The sequence below is a fragment of the Symphodus melops genome, assembly GCF_947650265.1.
Source record: "Symphodus melops genome assembly, chromosome: 7".
Taxonomy (NCBI): Eukaryota; Metazoa; Chordata; class Actinopteri; order Labriformes; family Labridae; genus Symphodus; species Symphodus melops.
In genome coordinates this window covers 22,644,338-22,664,435 of record NC_136697.1, presented here as the reverse complement: position 1 = coordinate 22,664,435, position 20,098 = coordinate 22,644,338, and the positions used below count along the sequence as shown (strand labels likewise).

Genomic DNA, 20,098 nt, shown 5'->3' with positions numbered 1-20,098 from the left:
TGTCAGAGTCTTTTTTCATTCATGCAGTTTTCATGCATTCGTTAACTGAGCAGTGTAGCTTACCTCCTTCATCCGTAATAATAACTTGTTGTTTGCCCGACTCTGGAAATGGAACACTGGTCCCTGATCATGGCTGGTTATTCTCCATGGCAGCTGTAAACAGACTCTTTGTCACTCAGCCACTCAATAGATTTAACAGGTGGATGCGAGATGAATACTAACTTGAACGTCTATAAGACAGTCAGTCTCCCTCTCTAGCTAAGTGGCCGGTTCAGAGACAATGACATCTCTGTCAGAGGCACAGAGGCCTGCAGTTTTTGATCTAACCAAACACAAGGCTCGGACACAGAGGAAATGGAAAGAGCCGTTAACCTTTTCCGATGTTGAATAATGAAAATGCTAATAACGTTAGACCCTGTTTCGTGCCACCGCTTGATGCTAACCTTTTCCTGCTGAGAATCACTGAGAAAAAATGGTAGCTGGAATGTAGATCTTTGTGAATACACTGTTTTCACTTTCTTTATTTTTAACTGTTCAGTTTGCTCAGTTCTTATGCTGAAAATATCTTGTGATATTTTTGGTATGAGTTTCACATTCTTACTATTTTCTTTTTTTTTACTTTTTGACCCCATGATCTTTACCCCATATTCTTAGTGATAAACACCAAAAGAAATACATTTGAAATAAGTCAGTGTTTTTAGAACTTTTCTCGATAGGAAAGGTTCAATCAAAAAAATGTGTTGCACAAAGATGTGTTGAAAAGGAAACCCTTGGGTGGAAGGAAAGTTTAAACTAAAGCAGAAAATCTAATATTTTAGGAATAAAATTATGTTGAAAAAAATATCTTACTTACAGCCAAGAATAGACTCAGTGTACTCTGAGATTTGGAGCTTTGACATTCTTTTCTGTGCCATTCATTAAGAGGTTTTTTTTTTTTAACAAATTGTAGTACTAACCAACATTTCCTGTATTGCCAACATTTTTCTGTGGGTGCCTATTTGGCCCGACAGAGTCTGTTATTTCTGTTTGTGTCTTGTGTTTGCAGTGCGTACCAGGTGGTGGTGGAGGAGGAGCGTCCACGCAGAGCACGAGGCACGGCAGAAATCCTGCGCTGCTATCCAGTGCCCATCCACTTCCAGAACGCCACTCTCCTCAACTCCCAGTACTACTTCACTGCTCAGTTCCCTGCCGGCGGCATCCACTCGCCACAACCCTTCACTGTGGGAGACAACAAGACCTACAACGGATACTGGAACGCTCCTCTGTTACCACAAAAAAGCTACAGTATCTACTACCAGGCTGTCAGCACAGCCAATGGGGTGGGTGTTTCAGAAGGTTTATTTTAATTTGTTCACTATCTATTTCAAGTTACATGAAAGCTAGGCTACACCAAACTGAGCTTTTTTTTCCAGACCTGACTAATTCTTATTATACCGTGTACATATCCCACATGAGACAATGCAAAACATTACGTAAGGTTTAATGAAGATGACAAACGGACAGATTGATTGACAAGGTGACTTAGAAGGACTGAAGTGGCTGAGTATGGAAGTCCCTGACTCTACACAGTGACTGCTCACAGAGGCAGACACATGCACACAGCAGCACAATTGCATCTGGCCTCTGATAGATGTGTCAGTGCTCTGCCATGGAGAACCCGCAGCACTGTCTGCAGTCTTAATAGGCTACAGCGGGGTCAGGCGTGGAATGCAGAGCTGTATGCGCTGACATGCTCTCTCCCTCCATTACTGCTTCTCTGTTCTCCTTGCCTTTTCCGATAGAGCTTCACGCAAAAGGCCAGACAAGCCTTTGATCAACTACATTTAAGAGAGCCAGTCATCCCATCGGCTGTAAGTGTGGGCGGCAAGCAACAACAACAGGGTTACCGATCGCACAGGTCACAGCCTCTGTCATCAAACGACACTTGGCAGGGCCATCTTTCCCCTCCGAGTCACGACAGACAGCTCGATGGCGACTTCGAGGGCCTTCACCGATTGTGGTCCTGAATGAGAAACAACATAAACAGCCTCCTTGAGAAACACCAGCACGTCTTTTAGGAGGCAATAGAAACAACACGTGTGGCAGAGCTGAATTCAATTAGCAAGCCTGCTCTCGAGAATACAGCATGAGGCTGTGAAACTTTCCAGGGTGACTGTGTGAGCGTTATGATGGCACTCTTCTTTTTTTTTTTAACACACAAAAATGAAAGCATCCCTTGTTGACAAAGCAAAGCTATCGCTCTCTGAGATGGAGACATTTCTGACATTTTTATATTCAATGATTATTCACAATAGCCAAAAGCTCTCCCTTTCATTAAGCCGTCACTGTCAATGGATGGCACTGCAAGCTTTAATTAATGTCTAATGATGTTGGAGTGATTTGTTTGGGCCTCTGAAACAAAATTAGCACTTAGAACAGGTGAGTGCCATCCATACCTAGGATTTTTTTCCCGTGCTCTTTTGAAAAGAAATACTAATATAAGTTGCTGTAATGTTGCGTTTAACAAAGGGCCCATCTGACAGCTTAAAAGCTGCAGTAATGTGAATAGACGTGCACCCAGGATGGCATGAATTATGAATATTTTTCTTCTTTTTCTCGTCATTGTGTCTCTCATGGCCTCAACCTTATGTGCTGCTCCCAGCTCATTGGACAGCTTGGCCAGGTCAAACACAGGGACACAGCACTCTTGTCTTTTGTGTTGTATTACTCATTGCCTCCCTGTTCCTGTCTCTGTCCTTTTTCCTGTTCAACAGACCATTGTTGACAACAAACTTCTCCACGAACAGCGAGAGCAGGTTTTTTTTTTTTCTCCTCTGTGTGTGTTGAAGGCTGTTGTCATAGCTAAAACTCCATTACATATTCAGTAAGGCTCCCTGATGTGTCATTTTGGAGCTCCGCATGCTGGGTTGGTGTCGCCTGTCACAGGGCTCTGCTTTCTCCACAGTGGCTGACCACCTTGAGCTGCAGGCTGCCGACAGATCGCTGTTGGCTGACAAATCAGCAGCTCAGCACCGCTAATCTGTGCTGTCGGCCCTCTCGCCCAACTGCGTTTTGTGTCACAGTCATTGAGCTCAACAGATGATAGGGGACGGCGAGGAACTGGCCGAGCTGTTTTGTTGTAAACACAAGTTCCTAGATAGGTGTTGTTGCTTGCTGTAAATGTGGGATTCGTGTGCATGTGTGATGTCCATACATGTGGGTCATACTGATCTCTCTTTGTCTTTTTTTTCCTTTTTTATTTTTTCCTTTCCTTCTTTGATTTATCTTCTTTATACAGGAGACCAAAATCGACTGTGTTCGAGTAGCCACTAAAGGTACGAAGAGACCAGAATGGGAAGATTTTGTTGTCACTTGCATATCATTACTAAGAACTAACAAAATCCATAATGTTTTTTTGGACTATTATTCCAATCTAATTTATTTTCAGATTTCTTATTATCCCACCAGGGGAAAATTTGCATTAAGGTTTTTCAGGTGTACATCATTAAAGCTCCTGTGAGAAGGTTTGAGTTGGCAATGAAACTGAGTAAAGTTTATAATGGTTTTGTATTTGCCTAGAAAAGCAAATACAAAACCATCAGTGACTAGATTGATTATCTCTATACAGTTATTTTTGATGCCTGAAAGCGCTGACGAGGGGTAGTTGTCAGATGAAGTGATTGTCAGCATGCTGCCTTTGCTTGCTGTACATATTATACACATACAAAAACCACACCACAGTACCTACATGTGCAAGATGAAAGCAGAGAGCAGAAATAAGTTGTACTACTTTGTGCACAGGAGGCACCAAAATCTACTCAAACAAAAAAAGGTCTCACAGGAGCTTTAAATGATCCCTGTTATATGCATTCAATAAAGCCATGTATGAGCACTAAGTTAGGAAATATTCACCCCCTATCATACCCTAACTCCCTGCGAGTCCTTCTCTGAATGTTACTGCATAGACAGGATGTTTCTTTATACTGCTTAAAATGAATAATGAATAATAATAATAATAATTCACAAGCACAAGCTCTTTATCCTAGTTGATAAAGGTTCTATTGCTGCATTATTTTTAAAGGTTGTGATCTCTCAATAAATACAAAAGTCACTGAAAAAAATCACAAATTGACAATAGTCCTATACAATAGGTAAAGTATTTTATTTTGAAAGTCTGATTCGTTTCAAGTGTTCTAAAAGACAAACATGCTTTCATTTGGTCTTCACAGGTCTTTAGTCGATACATTGACCTAGAACCTGGTTGTTTTTTTCACGATTCACAGTCTGCCTGTGTGCCCACTCAGGTCTGTAGGTACTTAGCTATGCTGTCTGTACGTCCTGCTCCACACATTAAAGGTGATGAAGTCTAAGCGCCATTGATCTGGGAGCAGAATTGATAAGGCCAGAGGGAGCCCTAGTCACACTCGGTTCTGGGCCGTGGGCGGTCCTGTCACAAGCCCAGACAATCTTGTATATTGTGGAGTTTGCATGCAGCCCCCAATATGGATTTCTTATTGCTGCTTCCAGATACGTCCATCCTCATAGCTCAGTCAGCTGAAGTTAAATAGCGCATACTTGAAGTAGAACGACCATACGAGCAATTTATCAGATGAAAGGGCGCATTTAAACGCTCAACATTAGGCTCACAAAGCTAACCTGTGTGAAATGATTGCTGGTCTTGACTTTGAGAAGCAAGTTGTGTGATGATTTTTTATACCGCAATGGAAGTCTTTCTCTGCCTCAGTGTTGCATGATGATTGAAACTGTTGGTTTGGCCGTTTTCTGCTTCAGTGTGGCCTCTCTCTCTTTCTCTCTCCTCTGTCTCCATCTGTCTCAACTGCATGCAATCCTGGATGGAATGACTCCGCTCAGCTGCCATACTTGTGACTCAGCTCACAACCCCGTACCTCCGCATCGCCCCAGCGGCCGGCGACAACCAACTAACAGGTCAGATCTGTAGCTGTTGCTTAATGTCTGACCACTAACTTGGTTCTATCCATACTGAAGATTCTCTCAACAGGAAAAAAAAAGTAGCGTGTGTGTGTGGTTATGCTTATTGTTGTTCTGTTTGCATAGAAACAGCATGATCAAATCAAAGACTCACAAACATTGTCTTCCACCTTCATCCTCTCAGCATTACTGGACATGAAAGCCCTGTTTCAGGTGCGATTGTTATTTGATGTGTCAGTAATGGAGATTTTTGGCAGGAGTTAATCCCCCTTCATGAATATTTCTCATTATCGCTGGGAGATTAAGAGTTGTTTTCTGCTGCTGTGACAACTGTAAACACACAAAAAGATGCTGAAGTTTCAAGACTAACTATTAAAACTCACCAAGGTTTCGAGATTTATGTGTGAATCTCAAGTTCTTCCAGGCTAGAATTGAAGAATATTGACTTGTGGTAGCAGACATACGGCACTCAAAGCTCAAACAGGGATTTGTCAGTAAAAGCTTTTCTGTAAGATTAGCTTGTGACAGTATATTGGGACTAAATCAGCTCCATCGGCCCAGACAGGATTGTTAATATGTCACCAGCCTGGAAATCCTCCACAGCTCTGCCTTATAAACTTGCATGTAAATAAGTTCCGGCTGTTGAAAGAACAATATGTCAGACCAAGCTGGGAAAGATATTTACCTTTTTGATAGGGAGAGAAAATGGCAACGCTGAGGAGAGAAGGAAACACACTCTAACAGATTTGTCTGACATAACAATTTATCACTCTAAATTTACCCCTGGTGACAAGGAATAATGGTGTTGTTCAGGTGGACAGTTGTCATTCCAGCTGCGTTGCTTTCCTCCGTGTGCTTCTTATCATTTCCACAGGGAGCACATGCTCTTAAAACAAGGAGCCCCCCCTTCACCCACGTCCTTTTCTTTCTGTCTTTCGTCATTTGGCTATCTCGTCCTGAGCTGATATTAAAGGTTTTGGTTATTTCAGGCTTTTTTTTTTTTTTTAATCTTCTCGGGGTATTATCTTTCTCGCCTTGCATCCTCCATTTTTCAGCAGCCCCTCTACAACCATTTGCCCCAAACATGATTAACCAAGGGTAAAAGATGAGGCACACTTATCTCCCTCAGTGCAGCTTGATCCGCGGAGCGCTGCTGTCCACTGAGGTCGGAGCTAAAGGTGGAGTCTTCCACATACACTCCAAACAAACATTACACTGGGCCATTTAATGTGCATCGATAGTTACGCTGCAGAAAATGCCACAGAATATCAGAGGATTGATTAATCAGCCTCCACACCGACGAATCAATGTGAGGGAATTCTGAAAGTATGGATGTGCACTTCCCGGTTTGACTCCTGTTGAACAAGAGAATACAGTCAATAGATTCGGTTCACAAGTCTGCCTGATTAATTTTACTCATTCCTTGTTTGATCTTTATTTATTGTGATGTCTTTCAGGAGCAGCCACTCACAAACCTGACGCGGTGGAGCCAGAGAAACAAACGGACCACACGGTGAAGATCGCTGGTGTGATCGCCGGAATCCTCCTCTTCGTCATCATCTTTCTGGGAGTGGTTCTCCTCATGAAGAAAAGGTAAGCTTTGCTTTCTGACTCACTGAAGTACTACTTCAGATTTGTGGAAGAGGTTCAACTTAATAGCTGAACACTAACAAATGAGTAGTTTCTGTTTTCACCAGTTTGTATATTTCTCCCTGAATCGGTAACATTGTCAGTGTCATAGTAAATAATTGATTTGATTATGTTGATACGCCCCATTAAGGCTGTTTACAGCCATGAGATAGAGTGTGCCATGAAAAATTAATCTGTTCACGGCACCCTCAAACAAATGTGCAGAGCTTCAGTGACATTGGAATGGGAATAGGAGGCCTGTGGTAATGGGGAGAAGCAGCGAGCAGATAAGAAAGAAAAAATGATGAAAGGCTCAAAAGGAAAGAGGATGGTCGTGTAGCGGAAGGCTAAGTTTACATTAGCCCCGGACCCCATACTGGAGAGAAGTCCTCTGTACATATCCCAGCAATCAGGAGAGCTAAAGCTCAGCAAATATCAACCCCCCTTTTGTCCACAGCAAGACCTCAAATAAAACACTGTCCGTGTCTGCACAGATTTCTCCGGTGGGTTGCAAGCTGGTTTTCTTAAATATCTTGATTGTGAGGCAAAAAAGTTAAAAAATAAAGTTCATGGATGAAACTTAGAATTAGTTGTACTTTATTGTACTTTCTTTGTTATTGTTAGACAGCCTGCTTTAAATGACACAGTAAAGGTCAGCGCTGTAAATAAAGTAGATGACGCTGAGTGGGAAGATGTGTACTGATATCATCTCAGTGTTCCATGTTTATTTTTGCCTGTAATATCAAATTATTCCTTTTCCACATCCATGTCTGTGTAGCAGAGTGGGTAGGTGTGAAAATCAGCACACAGTAATGGAATTGTTTTCAATTAGCCTTAATCAAACCAGAGATGGAGATGACTTCATTGGTTGAATTTTGAGTGATTTGCAGTAACCAGCAGGGAATGAGAGTTGTGTTTAGACATCCAAACTACTCATTAAGTTTCCACCTTGAAGGTCAGATATTTTTTTTTATAGGTGTATAAAATTGTGTGTTCGTCAAAGGAGGGGGCTGCCATCACATTTAATTAGACACTTTCTACTGTATGTAACTGTACGAAGGCCTTCGCCCCCCCCTTCGCAAGCATGACATGACTCCAAGCGATCACCTGTGCCCTCATGATCACTAGTTTACCTCCACGTATGCCACCATATCTGATTTTGTTCATTTCGACTCTTTTTTCAAACATTAATATATTTTTACTTTTTCTTTCCTTTTCATTCCATCCCCTCCCACCTCCTCCACTGCTTAAATCCTACCACCACCCCAATCGGCAGAAGAACCTATCACTCCTACACTTACTACCTGTAAGTAACCACTTTGTGTAATGTTAGTGCCATGCTTCTCACCCACACGCTGTTTCCCATGCATGCAAACAGCCATGTCATCCTCCTCCTGCCTGGAGCTATTACAGAGGCCCAACTGTAATCTCTGCTGGAGGAGCGGAGGACGCCACTCCGATGCATCTCCGCATCACACTGAATGTCACATTGGCACGGCTTCTGATGAAAGCACACAGACGCAGCAACACCCCCATGAATTAAACCTGACTTTAAGACGGTTGCAGAAATAATTTTCGCTCAGCTTTTAAGGAGTTTGTTTATCAAACGATGAACTAAAATGCCTTAATGATTGTACGACTGCCAAAATCATCTAGCGAAAGGGGAAAAAAATCAATGCAGGAGCTGCTGCATTTTTACTGAGTGTGAATTTTTCATTTGCCTCCAATGATTTCATCTCTGTTGACTTGTCAAAGTTAGCTTTTTTGAAGTGCCTATCACAGAGCATCACTGCTTTAGTTGCTGCTTTAGCACCTCAATGAGCCAGGCCAAATATTTCACATTTTATACACTTGTTTTTCCAGCCTGCAAAATACTGTCAATATCTATATGTGGAATTGACAGTATTTACTGCTATTGCAAAAAAATAAAATAAAATAAATGTCAGCATGAGCTAACATTTGGATGCTGCTTATATGGCTCCATTTGCATGTGATCATAACAGGTTTCCATCTGCCCCCTACTCATCTTTTCACTGCTTTATAAATCCATCTCAGATCTCAAGCTTTTTACCCCCTTATTCTTTCCAAATATGTTTTTTGGGTTAATGCACGTCCATCCCATTGATTCCCTGGTGATGGTGGAGTTGCGTCTTAAGCTGGCATTGCTACCTAACAAGCTGACGTGATCACAGAACAACCTCCCTTCTATTTAGCTGTCTCCAACAGCATGAAACAATAGCCGCAGTGCTGCCTTAGTCGCTCTTAATATAACAGATGATTTCAAATCACACCTCTGAATGGTAAAGAAGCTTATTCTGCAGCTCTGCCTTCCCCACTGGAGCTCACAGGCTCCCTCTGTAAGGTCTTTGTGATGGATGCCGACTAATCTGTCTTGAGATGGCTGTGATCAGAGGACAGAATGGAGGCTGCCTCACATCAAAGAACATCTCAGAATACACCTGGAGATAATACGACTGCGCGTGTCACTCATATTAGATCACAGCTGTCTTGAATGGAAAGCCCCGGTGACTTAGAAGAGTGGTGGCATAAAAGCCGCTCACACAGATTGGCCGAGCTAAACAGGGAGAGACGAGGTTGTCAGTAAAACAATCAAAACATCAGTTTTGTTGTTTTTGTCTTTTTCAGTTGTGACATGCCGGCATGGATTTGTACGCAGGTGGAGACAAAGAAGACAGTTGTGTTTACAATAGCAAGATTTCCTCAATAAAACAAGACATTTTTTAATCATGTGACATGATGATTATTTTCAGTGCAATTTATTTTGGAATCACAGCTAATAGAAAACTAAGTTGGGAGGCCTGTTTGCGTTGATTGACAAGTTTAAGCTTATATACTATCAAGACTTCAGGAAGTCACATCAAAAACGTATGTATTTTTGACACCAGCAGCGCCACATAGACTTATTTCTAAAGTCTGGTGTCAAAATGATTTGTGGGTTTACTGTTGAGATTTGTAAAAAGTAGGCAAAGAGTTGGCTGCGAATGTTGTGACTCCTCTCTAAAGCTGCCAAGATAACAGCACAATATACAGGTGAGATCCAATGAGGGATTAATGATCCCCGTTGGGAAATGTGCCATGACAGCAGCAACGACTAATAGATAACGACACGCTTATGAAACATAGGAATAAATAAGACCTGAGCACTTGAGGGTGTTTTTTTTTTGTTATTGTTCATTTTCATCGCGAGGATCACTGAAACAAGTGAGGTGGCTTTCACGTTCTTTTCCTCTTCTGTTGCTGTTTGTAGTCGATGTTACCATCTCTGACACACTGCAAGCTCATTATTTTATCTGCATGAGTATTATGGAGAGTGTTACACATTATTTTCACCTCTGTCACTTTTTCTTCAATGACCTCAGTGACTATAAGGGGGTTATACAGCCACTAGGCCTTTAAATCGGCAGAAACAGTTGCTACTGCTTTGTATCATTAGTAATTGGCATTGTGTACAATTCAGTAACACAGCTCATCCTCCAGCTTCTTTCCATATCTGTTATATGTGATAAATTTCAGGAAGAAATGCATGTGAGGGTAGCATGTTAGCTAACTGGAAAGAACCTGATTTGCACCTCGAGGTGCTGAAAAGATCCCGTTTCACCATAGATGTTTTCCTTCAGCTTGACATTAAGTCTCCATGTACTACTCTCAGGATGTCAACGTGCATCTCAAAAGCAAATATGTAAGCATATACCCAAAATTTACATTGTCAAATGAATTACAGGCCTTCTCAAGATGCTCTCCTCCTGAGTGTTCACTCAAGCGCTCATCTCCAGTTCTAACGACAGCCTTGTTGCCAGCTATAAGATTACAACACCTCTATGATTGATGAACCCCATTAATGCTCTCATGCTTTCATCAAAGTCTTTAAAGGCATGAGAACATCCTGCATTCGCCAAAATATGCACTTTAGGTGTACTGCCAGAGGTGACTGCGGGGGCTCACACACAACACAACTTCAGTGAGAGCGCTCATTAAGGATGCGGTTACATGTGTGATCAAATATACGGCCGTCCTTTAATCAGGTGGCCGTATACTGGCCGCTGTGCCTGATGCTGCTGGGGACGAGAGAGGGAGATCAATTGGGATATAGGGCAAGGGTTGTGATCAGGTCTTTACTCCCCTGAGAGTTTGATTCATCCATCATGCAGCAGGTATGTCAGATAAGAGCACATTTACACTTTCACTTTGTGACTCATCTGCCAGGATGGAAGTGTGCTCCACCAACTTGACTCATGATCGGACTTGTAAATTTCGACATAATGATAAATCAATTCATATTTCAGCCTTAGATAAGATAGATTTATGCTGATATTTAGTCAATGTCCTTTTCAAATCCTTTGGGCATTAAATCCAAAGCAATCCCAAAAAGGACACTGCCTTGATTTTACTCCCGTCTTTGTAAACATTTAGTGACTTCATCTCCATCCTGTTTGGATAACACAGCAGAAGGCGTTTAATTATTCAGAAATAACTAAAAAAATATTTCAATCTGGACTGACATGTTTCATTTCCATCTGGCAGGTAGTCACATATAGCATGAATAATAAATATCATTATACATGATGAGTACAAACATTGAGTTGTCCAACCCGTATGTCATTTATCAAACTGTTATGTGCTACATGAAGAGGAGAGACAGAGAATTGAGTTCATAGAAGCAGCCACTTTTAGTATTTGTAATTTACTGCTTAATGGCTTCCTCTTCACTGAAAACACACAGAGACATTTGAATAATCATCCTCTATACATCTGACTTTTCATAATCACCTTCCCTGTACTCAGTGTCAGAATGGGAGTCCTACTAAACGTAGCATGTATAACACAATGTGCTCAGGGCAAACACCTTCATTAAACCTTACAAGCTGAACACGCAGCAAGAATCACATTAATTGGTACAAGTCTCACAGATTTTTTTTTTGCGGCTGCGAGCTCTGAATGTTGATGAGGAGGGGGGAAGAGGACGAGCAGCTCAAGCAGGGCGAGCGGATGTCAGGCATGGAGTGACAGAGTTTAAATGAATATACTTTAAAATGATGTGTCCTAGACAAAACCATCTGTCCGTCGCAGTTTGACAAAATACAGCGGCTTACTTAACTACATGCAACATGTGCCGACTGAGGACAGACGGTGTCATTGCTTTTTTGGAGAAGTCACTTGAAGACTAATTTTTGTTCGAAAATAAAGGGGGTTTTATTGACAGAGAAAAAAGGGAGACTGGGGTCAAGATTTTATCAGTCAGACAAGATTGTTTGTTTTGTCAATCAAGCTGTAAGGATAATTTTATTACCTCATTTAAATCATAGTAAACCAAAGACACCACACAGACTTTTACCAGAATTTGTCCCCCCCCCAAAAAAAAAGCAAAAAAACTTCAAGGCACAATAACTGTCAAATGGTACACTAAAAAACACAAAGTGTGGTGGAAATTTCTATCAAAATAAAGGTAATGGTAAATGTTATTTGCAATAACATGCTGTCAAGGACTTACGTTTTCTCGTCAACATTATAACTTTTTTGCAAACTCCTGAAAGCACAAGGCTACTCCCGTTACTGCATTTCTTTCATACAATTCAATGCTGTGCTTGGAATGACAAGAAGCCAAAAACACTATGAAGGACATTCTTTATTTTATTATTTGCACAAAAAAAAGACAGTTTTTACAGAATCAATAAAGCAATCAAGTAAGCAGATGAACAGTATTGTGCATCACTGAATAGCGTCTGCTCAGAAATAGTCCAATTTTCTGTTCTCAGTATTCAAACAGAAGAATAGATATATGGACATACTGTATGACGGATGGATTGTCACATAAGAATGTGTAAAAGGTGTTTCAAATGAGGCGCAGTGCAAACAACAACAGAAATGCCCCTACTGGGTTAATCAAAGACACTTCTGTTTCCCCTCTCAGCTGTATGTCTGTCATTTAATACACACACACACACACACACACACACACACACACACACCCTTGCCCTGCACATGTGTGTGCTTCGTCTAATGAAGCCGTCTTTGTCCCAATGTCACAAGGTTTAGACTGCTTCACTGCTGAAATGAGGCCTACCATGCTGAGCTGGAGGTTTTGAAGGTCTTGTCTTAGAAGTTGCAGCAGTGTCACCTCCCACAGAACAGACATTCTGGCAAACACATGCAGACATTCAATCCGTGCAGCGTCCCCTTTGTTGTAGCTGAAGTCATGGAGTTAGGAGCTGCTCTGCTCACTGAGATCCAAGATTTTCCAGGCCTGTCATGTGCTGAACTGCAGACTATCTTTCTAATGAGAGTTGCCTAATAGAGTCACCTCCAGTGTTTGCTCGGTCTTTACTACTACAAACACCTCTGCCATCTTTCTCTATCATCTTCCTCATGTGCACATTCAGTGATGTTCAAAAATAAGTGTGCTTTTAACTGCAAGCAACGAGTCCCATGCATCGTTTGTTGAGATCTTTCCCAGTGCAGCTAACTATTGTGGAATATGATAAATTAGCTATGTCATCAACATCCAAAAACACTCTACTGTACACTTTCTCGCACTATCTCTGCCGGCATATTAGATCCTGTGATATAGTCATCTATCATTAAATTTTCCCATGTTACAAATGAGGAGAGAATAGCGTGCCAATTAATCTTCATCTAACACCCACGGTGCCGAGCAAACATCCTAGTATTGCTGGTGCTTTCCTCATTTTGGCACTAGCGTCCGTGCAGCCTCGTTTATAATCGACGCTTGGGCTTCTACCATTGCTCAGGCCAGGCAAGCGGAAATCCAAGATTTAGCAGAAATAAGAACAGCGATACAGTCTTAAAACCTGGATGATTGCAGCTCCTAATAGCCTCTTCCATGAGCTCACACAGTGCCGAATCATTCTTGATATTGCCTGGGGTATATACAGCTCCCCCTCCCCTCCTCAGTGCTATTACAATATGAAGCTATAACAGAAAAAAGAGACAAGATTGCCATTTTGTTCCCGACTCTAATTGCAGATTAAAGACAAGAAGTGGGTCCGGCAGATGAAGATGTCACTACTTTGTCACTTTGCTTTCTGAAGAACGGATCCACTATTTGCCTCATGTCGGGGCCTTCAGAGCAAATGACTGTTTGAAGGCAGCGGGGGCTTGTTGCCATATGGCACGAGACAGCGACAAAATTGAATAAACAGAGGAGATTTGCGAAAACAAAGCAGCAGGAGTGCATCATTAGACAGCAGTTGTCCGTGAGAGAGACTGCAATTCAAATAGGCAGAGGGGGTCACACAGAGAGTAACAAAGTGCGAGGATCAGTGTGAGGGCTGCCATAGTTAATTCTTACACCGCTCGCTCTCCTGCAGCAACAGAGCAGTGGCAGGCATCAGATCAATCTACAGTATGCTTCAGCTCAAGCTGTTAACCGCTTTTCTGTAATGCATCTACTGTGGAATTATAGATAGGAGGGTTCACTCCTCTGAGTGGCGATATGATGCATTATTTATCAGCATTGGGGAACTATTACTATGCATGTTGCTCTTTTCTTTGAGAGGTCTAAGGTCAGTTTCAGAACGGCATGCTGGGCTTCAGGGATTCTGAGCCAAGAACGTTTGCAGTGTCAGAAATTTCTATAATGGTAGAAACCTAGTATAGACTCCACACTTCACTTTTCATATCTGTTAAATGTTCCATGTGTTGCATTTATATTTATTGTTAAAGCAAATATATAAATGAGTTGTGGTTACTGCTAATGATTCCTAAATTGACATTTTTATGCTGATATAAAATTATTTTTTTTAAGACAGAACACATTTATTTTCACATGAATGATCTAAATCTATTGCTCTGTTTGTCTCTATGTGTCTCTATCTTTCTGCATCTCCCTCCATGCCACAGAGTTTAGCTGGACGGCTGTTTAACATGAGTCTTGTTCTGCTGAGGTTTAAGCCTGGTGAAAAACGATGAATGCCAACGATGAATTAATGTTGGTCTTTGTAAATAATATATAGGGATAACATTTGTTATAAATTGGCGTTATACAAATAAACACTGATTGATGCTTGTTGATAATAAATTCTCAAAAATGTATATGAAGATTTGGCATCAGTATTCGAGTGTCTTTCATACTACACAGCATTTTCAAGGATGAATGTCAACGTTTTTGTACATAAGGTTTTAGTTGTTTGGCAAACGTCTTATATAACAGACATTCAGCTGCGTGCGGAGGATCAGCTGGGTGTCATCTGCAAAAAAAATTCAACGTGACATAGCGGGTCTGAATAATAGTCAATTGCAGAAGAACATGGGTGGAGAATTGGCGGGCAACAAGGGCAAAGCCTTGAGGTACTCCACATAACAGTTCAAGGCTATGCGAGGAGACTTACTATGGCTCCCTGCATAATAGAAAGGTTGCTCTGGCACCTTGGCCACTATAAAACAAGCTGGTGACCGTTGGATTGTTGTTACATGACAAAACTTTTTTGATCCCAGCGAGAAAAACCATTTTCCATCTGGTCATTTCATTCACACCTCAAATATTAATCGACAGTACAATTACAGTATACAAAAAGTAAATAAATTAACAAACAATATTGAAACCATTTTGCCATAAGTCAAAAATCACAATTAAAAAAGGTTCTTTTGAGTATCGGGCAGCTGCAGGAACAAAGGACATCCTGAGTCGTTGGAACATTCAGGCCTCACTAGTTTCTCACTGAAGGAGCTTCGTAGTCCATTAAAAACACAATGTCATCAACAGGTGACATCTGAGCTCAGCAACCGTGTTTACATAAGAAGAAACAGTGTGGAATAAATGCGAGTACGCAGGTGCATTTGAGCAAGTATGTATGAGCTCACGCCATGCACAATACTTTAATGGTGTTTGATCAGGAACAGATTGCGTGTAGGCTACAGCACGTCAACTCAAAGTAGGTCAATAGAAGCAGGTTGACGGTTTCAGTTCATTGTTCACAACTGTGATTCTTCCACCCCCTAATACTATATCTAATTTTAAATCATCAGACCCACTGATGTATTTGGGTTATGGTGTCACACCTTTCCATATTCTGAATGATTTCTATGTCACTGCTTGAAAAAGCATCTGGAGCCTAATAAAACCTAATGTGACCACACCACAGGGGAACATTAGGTTTTATTATATTATACTCAGCCATATCTCATTACATCTATGAGTCATTGCTAACAACATCATATCAGATCAATTCAAACACAGTCATTGTTGTGCTTGCCTTATTGTTTGTTTTTATGTACCCCTCCCTTAAAGGAAATTGGCCAAGAAGCGTAAGGAGACACTAAACAGCACCCGCCAAGAGATGACTGTGATGGTCAACTCCATGGACAAGAGCTACACCGAGCAGGGCACCAACTGTGACGAGGCTCTGTCTTTCATGGACACACACAACCACACGCTGAACACCCGCAGCGAGTGCGCGCTCACACTCAACGGCCGCAGCGAGTGCGCGCTCACACTCAACGGCCGCAGCGAGTGTGCACTCACACTCAACGCACGCAGCGAGTGTGCCATGACTCTGAACGGGCGAGGTAAGATGTGCAGCCTGCATCAGCCTACCTGCCTTTTACAGTTGCATGCACACACACACACACACACCTACACACACACACATACACACACACGCAGTGAGCAGGGTGGAAGCAATTTATTTGGTGTGGTCAGGTGAGAAGGAAATCAGTCTTGGCTGCACTGGAAATTTTCATCTGGGGACAGCTTAAAAATGTGAGAAAACTGTGGAAGCAGGAACACAATCATCCCAAGACTCAACCTTGGAATTAAATCCACATTTGTTATGTGAAAATATCCTAAAATACATTGCTTAAAGTAATAACAAAAACACATTTATTTTGACCTGTAAATATTCTCTGTAATTGTGGGCCAATCAAAAAAAAAGTGTATTTTTCTTCTGTATCATTTACCACATCCAGTAGCACTTCTTGATGAGGTAAATTGATTTTTAATGAAAAACTGTCTTAATGTGTCTTTATCAGCTTTTGCCTTCTAACCACTGTGAGCAAAGGATTTAACAGTCATTTTGTTGCTTTTGAAAACTATGTGTAGTTATACCAGTGATGACACATGGTCAAAAAAGAAGCAGCTCCTTCCAAACAGTTGAAAGAAAATGTGCTTCCATTTGAAGTAAGACACTTCAGTGATTTTTGTATGAAGATTGTCAGATTTCTCTTCTTTAATGTGAGATTCATCCTTCTTCACAAGCCCTACAGCCTTTGTTGTAGCCTTTATAGACATTCTCTCAAACACCATTCTTGAATTATTCTTCATTGAATGTACTAAGTGTAAAAGTTAATAGATGAAAGGTGAATAGTCTCGAAGGAGTCTCGAAGGAGTCTCAAAGGCGAAACAGTCAGTCATGAGGTCCTTAACCCAGGACTGTTCTGTTTCTAAATCACGAAGGAGACCTACAACACGGACTAGATGTGCCCTGCTGTGATAACCTATTAATTTTCTCTGTCCCAGGTTAAACTTAATACTTTGTTGATGGACAGCTGAGCTAAGTCTGCACCCAGGACTTGACCTGGTATAATCCCAGTCAAAACCATCAGATTAAAACTGCACAGCAGCTTCTGTCTCCACACCCCGGCAGGGGATGAGCCCCAAAGATGCTCTGACCTTGATTAACTGTCTGTTAGTGTGACTGGACCTCTGTCTGCCAGCAGGAATCATTTAAATGCATTACTTTTTTTACTTTGCCTATCAGTTTAATGCCCTCAACACTGCACCTAAGCTCCCTCGATGGGCTCCTTGACCTTACATGACTGTCAGCCGTGTTATTTTGTGGTGCAAAACATCATGGCTGACAGATTATAAACCTGAACATACTGTGCCAATAAACCAAAAACCCAACAGCATGGCAGCTGAGTCTGTTGATTGTGCGTGACGAGCTTTATTCTGTTAAGACTACTCACACATTATACATTATATATATATATATATATATATATATATATATATATATATATATATATATATATATAAACTATATATATAAACTCACCCTCTACTATGTCTTAAGGGGCCAGCTCTGCTTTCTTTCTAATGCTATATTTTAGCTGTGGATTTGACCATATTTGTATATAAGAACACATGTGAATGACATGATTGCCCTCAGAATGCTAACCTGTATGAGATCATTATATATTTTTGTGCTGAAGGATTAGTTGCTCAAGTGATTGGTTGATTAGAATAGTTGTGATTATTGAAATCATATGTGATTGTTTGAATCAGTTTAACAGTTTTGGGGTTTTTTTTTCATTTTAAATGTCATCAAATTTTAAACATATATTTAAATAGAAAATTGGGATAGAACTACTTCTTTACAATGATGTGTATAGTGTGTATCGTTTGTTGTTTTTATTGTATTATACTTTTTTGTACCAACTCCAACTTAAGATTTTCACATTTTCATCCTCGTCTCTGTTGTCTCTGAGTAGTTGTTTTTTTGGCAGCTTTGTCCCTTCTGTTATTGTCGTTCAGAATAAATTAATGGAGTTTGTGCTTATGAATGATACGAAAATAAAGTGTAAAACACAATTAAATGCATAGAAAGTTGGCAAACCCAAAGTTAGAAAAACAACAATATAGACTCTGGGGGGTTAAGTGTGATTCTGACACTAAGATATATTCATGTCTTTTTAATCACTGTGGGACTATTTTTACTCCAGTAAAAATTGTGACGATTACTCCCTCTACTGAACCATGTGAAGTGTTTCTGATTGACTTGTGTTGTCTTCTTTTTGTCCACCCTCCAGCTGGTTCATCACCGTCCTCCTTCACCCTGCCTAAAGCCAACACTCTCAGTTCATCTATCCCCACCAACTCCTACTACCCAGGTAAACACACACACTGTTTTCCCCTCCTGCTAATCCTGTTTGTCAACAGAGAAGAGCTTACTACTGTACATAAGCAGTGATACTAAGTGAAAGCAGAAGGTGTGAAATTCAGTCATCAAAAACACCTGCCGGAGTGTTGGGATGCAATGTTTTCAAAACAGATATTAATTGGATCAATGTTTTTGGTAAGGCTTCGTTATGTAAATTATTACAGACTAAGGAATACAGCAAAGTGTGAGATGATCATAAAGTTAATGTTTGCTTTTTAAATGATGAAACAATTTCACAAATGAGAAGGTAGATAAATTAACTTCAGATGGGTTTACACTCTGCTACATCTCTGCTTAGGAAAAAAAAAACCTTTTTTCTTTCACTTTGCCAAGATGGAATTTAGTTGTTCAATTATAACTTCAATTTCTCCAAATGATATGCATAGTTGTATGTCTTGTGTCATCAGATTACAGCTCATTGATTAGATGGAGTGAAGAGAAGCTAGTCTCTAATCAGCCAAACTTACAGTATAATTAGCTTTCTGGAAATCATGATAAGTTTTTTTTGATATGCTGTTTGGCAAGAAACCAAAGACCAGTCTGTTATTGTTGTATCTTTTCTTCTGTGCTTTTTTTATTTACTGCAACTCTCTTTCCTCCTTCAACTTCTGCACTTGTTTTGGGGGTATGAACAGATCCCTTTGTGCCAACTGCTATATTAGGTGAGAAACATTTTCTTTTCCCATTACTGCTCAGTATTTACTCTTATTTGTACATGAAGTTATATTACTGTGTACCACAGTCATAAGATGTTGTTTTTGAAGATTAAATTGTGAGGACAAGCACAGATTTTTCTCCCATTGTTTTTTTTTTTGTTTGTTTGTTTTGTTTTATTTTTACTAAAAATGGCTTCCTCACCTTCATACCTGCCTGCTGCTTCTCCTCCCCTCGTCCCCCGCCCTCCTCCTCCTTCCTCCCCTCTCCCTCCCTGTCAATCGTGGGGCTCTCCTGGGCTGAGGCTGGCTTCACTCCATCCCATCCGCATTGCGTGTCGTGCGTGTGATGTCACATACATGTTTGACCTCTCATATGCATGGACAGACATGTGGACTGGATGTGGGGGAGTGTCAAATGAGGGGGGGGGGGGGGGGGGGGGGACTGGGGGAGGGGGCAGGTTGCCCCGGCGCCGAAGCTACAGCGTGCTGAAGCCATACTGTAGCAGCTGCACTGAGACACGAACAGAAACTTACCAATGTTCGAGGGAGGCTAAAAAAAACAAAAAAAAAACACTCTCTCTTATCGCCCCACTCACCAAAACATTTCAATAGCGGGATGCGTTCGGTCTGAACATCTAAAGTCTTGCATTAGCTGTGCTGCCCTCCCCTCCCTCCCCTCTCCTTTCACAACACATTTAACTCCCCTCCCACCCTCCAAAACAACAACCTTTTCTATTATTCTTTTTAATGTCGCTCGCTCTGCCTTTGGCTAACTGCTAATGACCTACTTGTTTTGTTTTAATTTTTTTTCATCTAGTTTTATTCATCTAGTTCAGAGAAAAAGTAAAAATAATTTTTAAAACAGCAATTTTTTTTTTCTTCTGCCTTTTAATTATTCTCGGCCTTTCATGGCGTATGCTGTTTAGCCCAAAGTGCATCAGCTTCAATTTGAAGATGCTTTTTTGTACC

General features: G+C 41.0%; 1 protein-coding gene across 1 annotated transcript in view; it reads left to right on the top strand.

The window, feature by feature from the left end:
- The window catches only part of LOC306827211 (receptor-type tyrosine-protein phosphatase mu), a 149,685-nt gene that overhangs the window by 96,371 nt on the left and 33,216 nt on the right, over positions 1 to 20,098 (top strand). The window contains exons 12-19 of the mRNA XM_079348881.1: positions 1,046 to 1,319; positions 3,278 to 3,314; positions 4,852 to 4,926; positions 6,387 to 6,522; positions 7,835 to 7,864; positions 15,824 to 16,101; positions 18,343 to 18,423; positions 19,109 to 19,218. Of these exons, the coding sequence (XP_079205007.1) occupies positions 1,046 to 1,319; positions 3,278 to 3,314; positions 4,852 to 4,926; positions 6,387 to 6,522; positions 7,835 to 7,864; positions 15,824 to 16,101; positions 18,343 to 18,423; positions 19,109 to 19,218 (1,021 nt within the window). The remainder of the gene's footprint in view (positions 1 to 1,045; positions 1,320 to 3,277; positions 3,315 to 4,851; positions 4,927 to 6,386; positions 6,523 to 7,834; positions 7,865 to 15,823; positions 16,102 to 18,342; positions 18,424 to 19,108; positions 19,219 to 20,098) is intronic.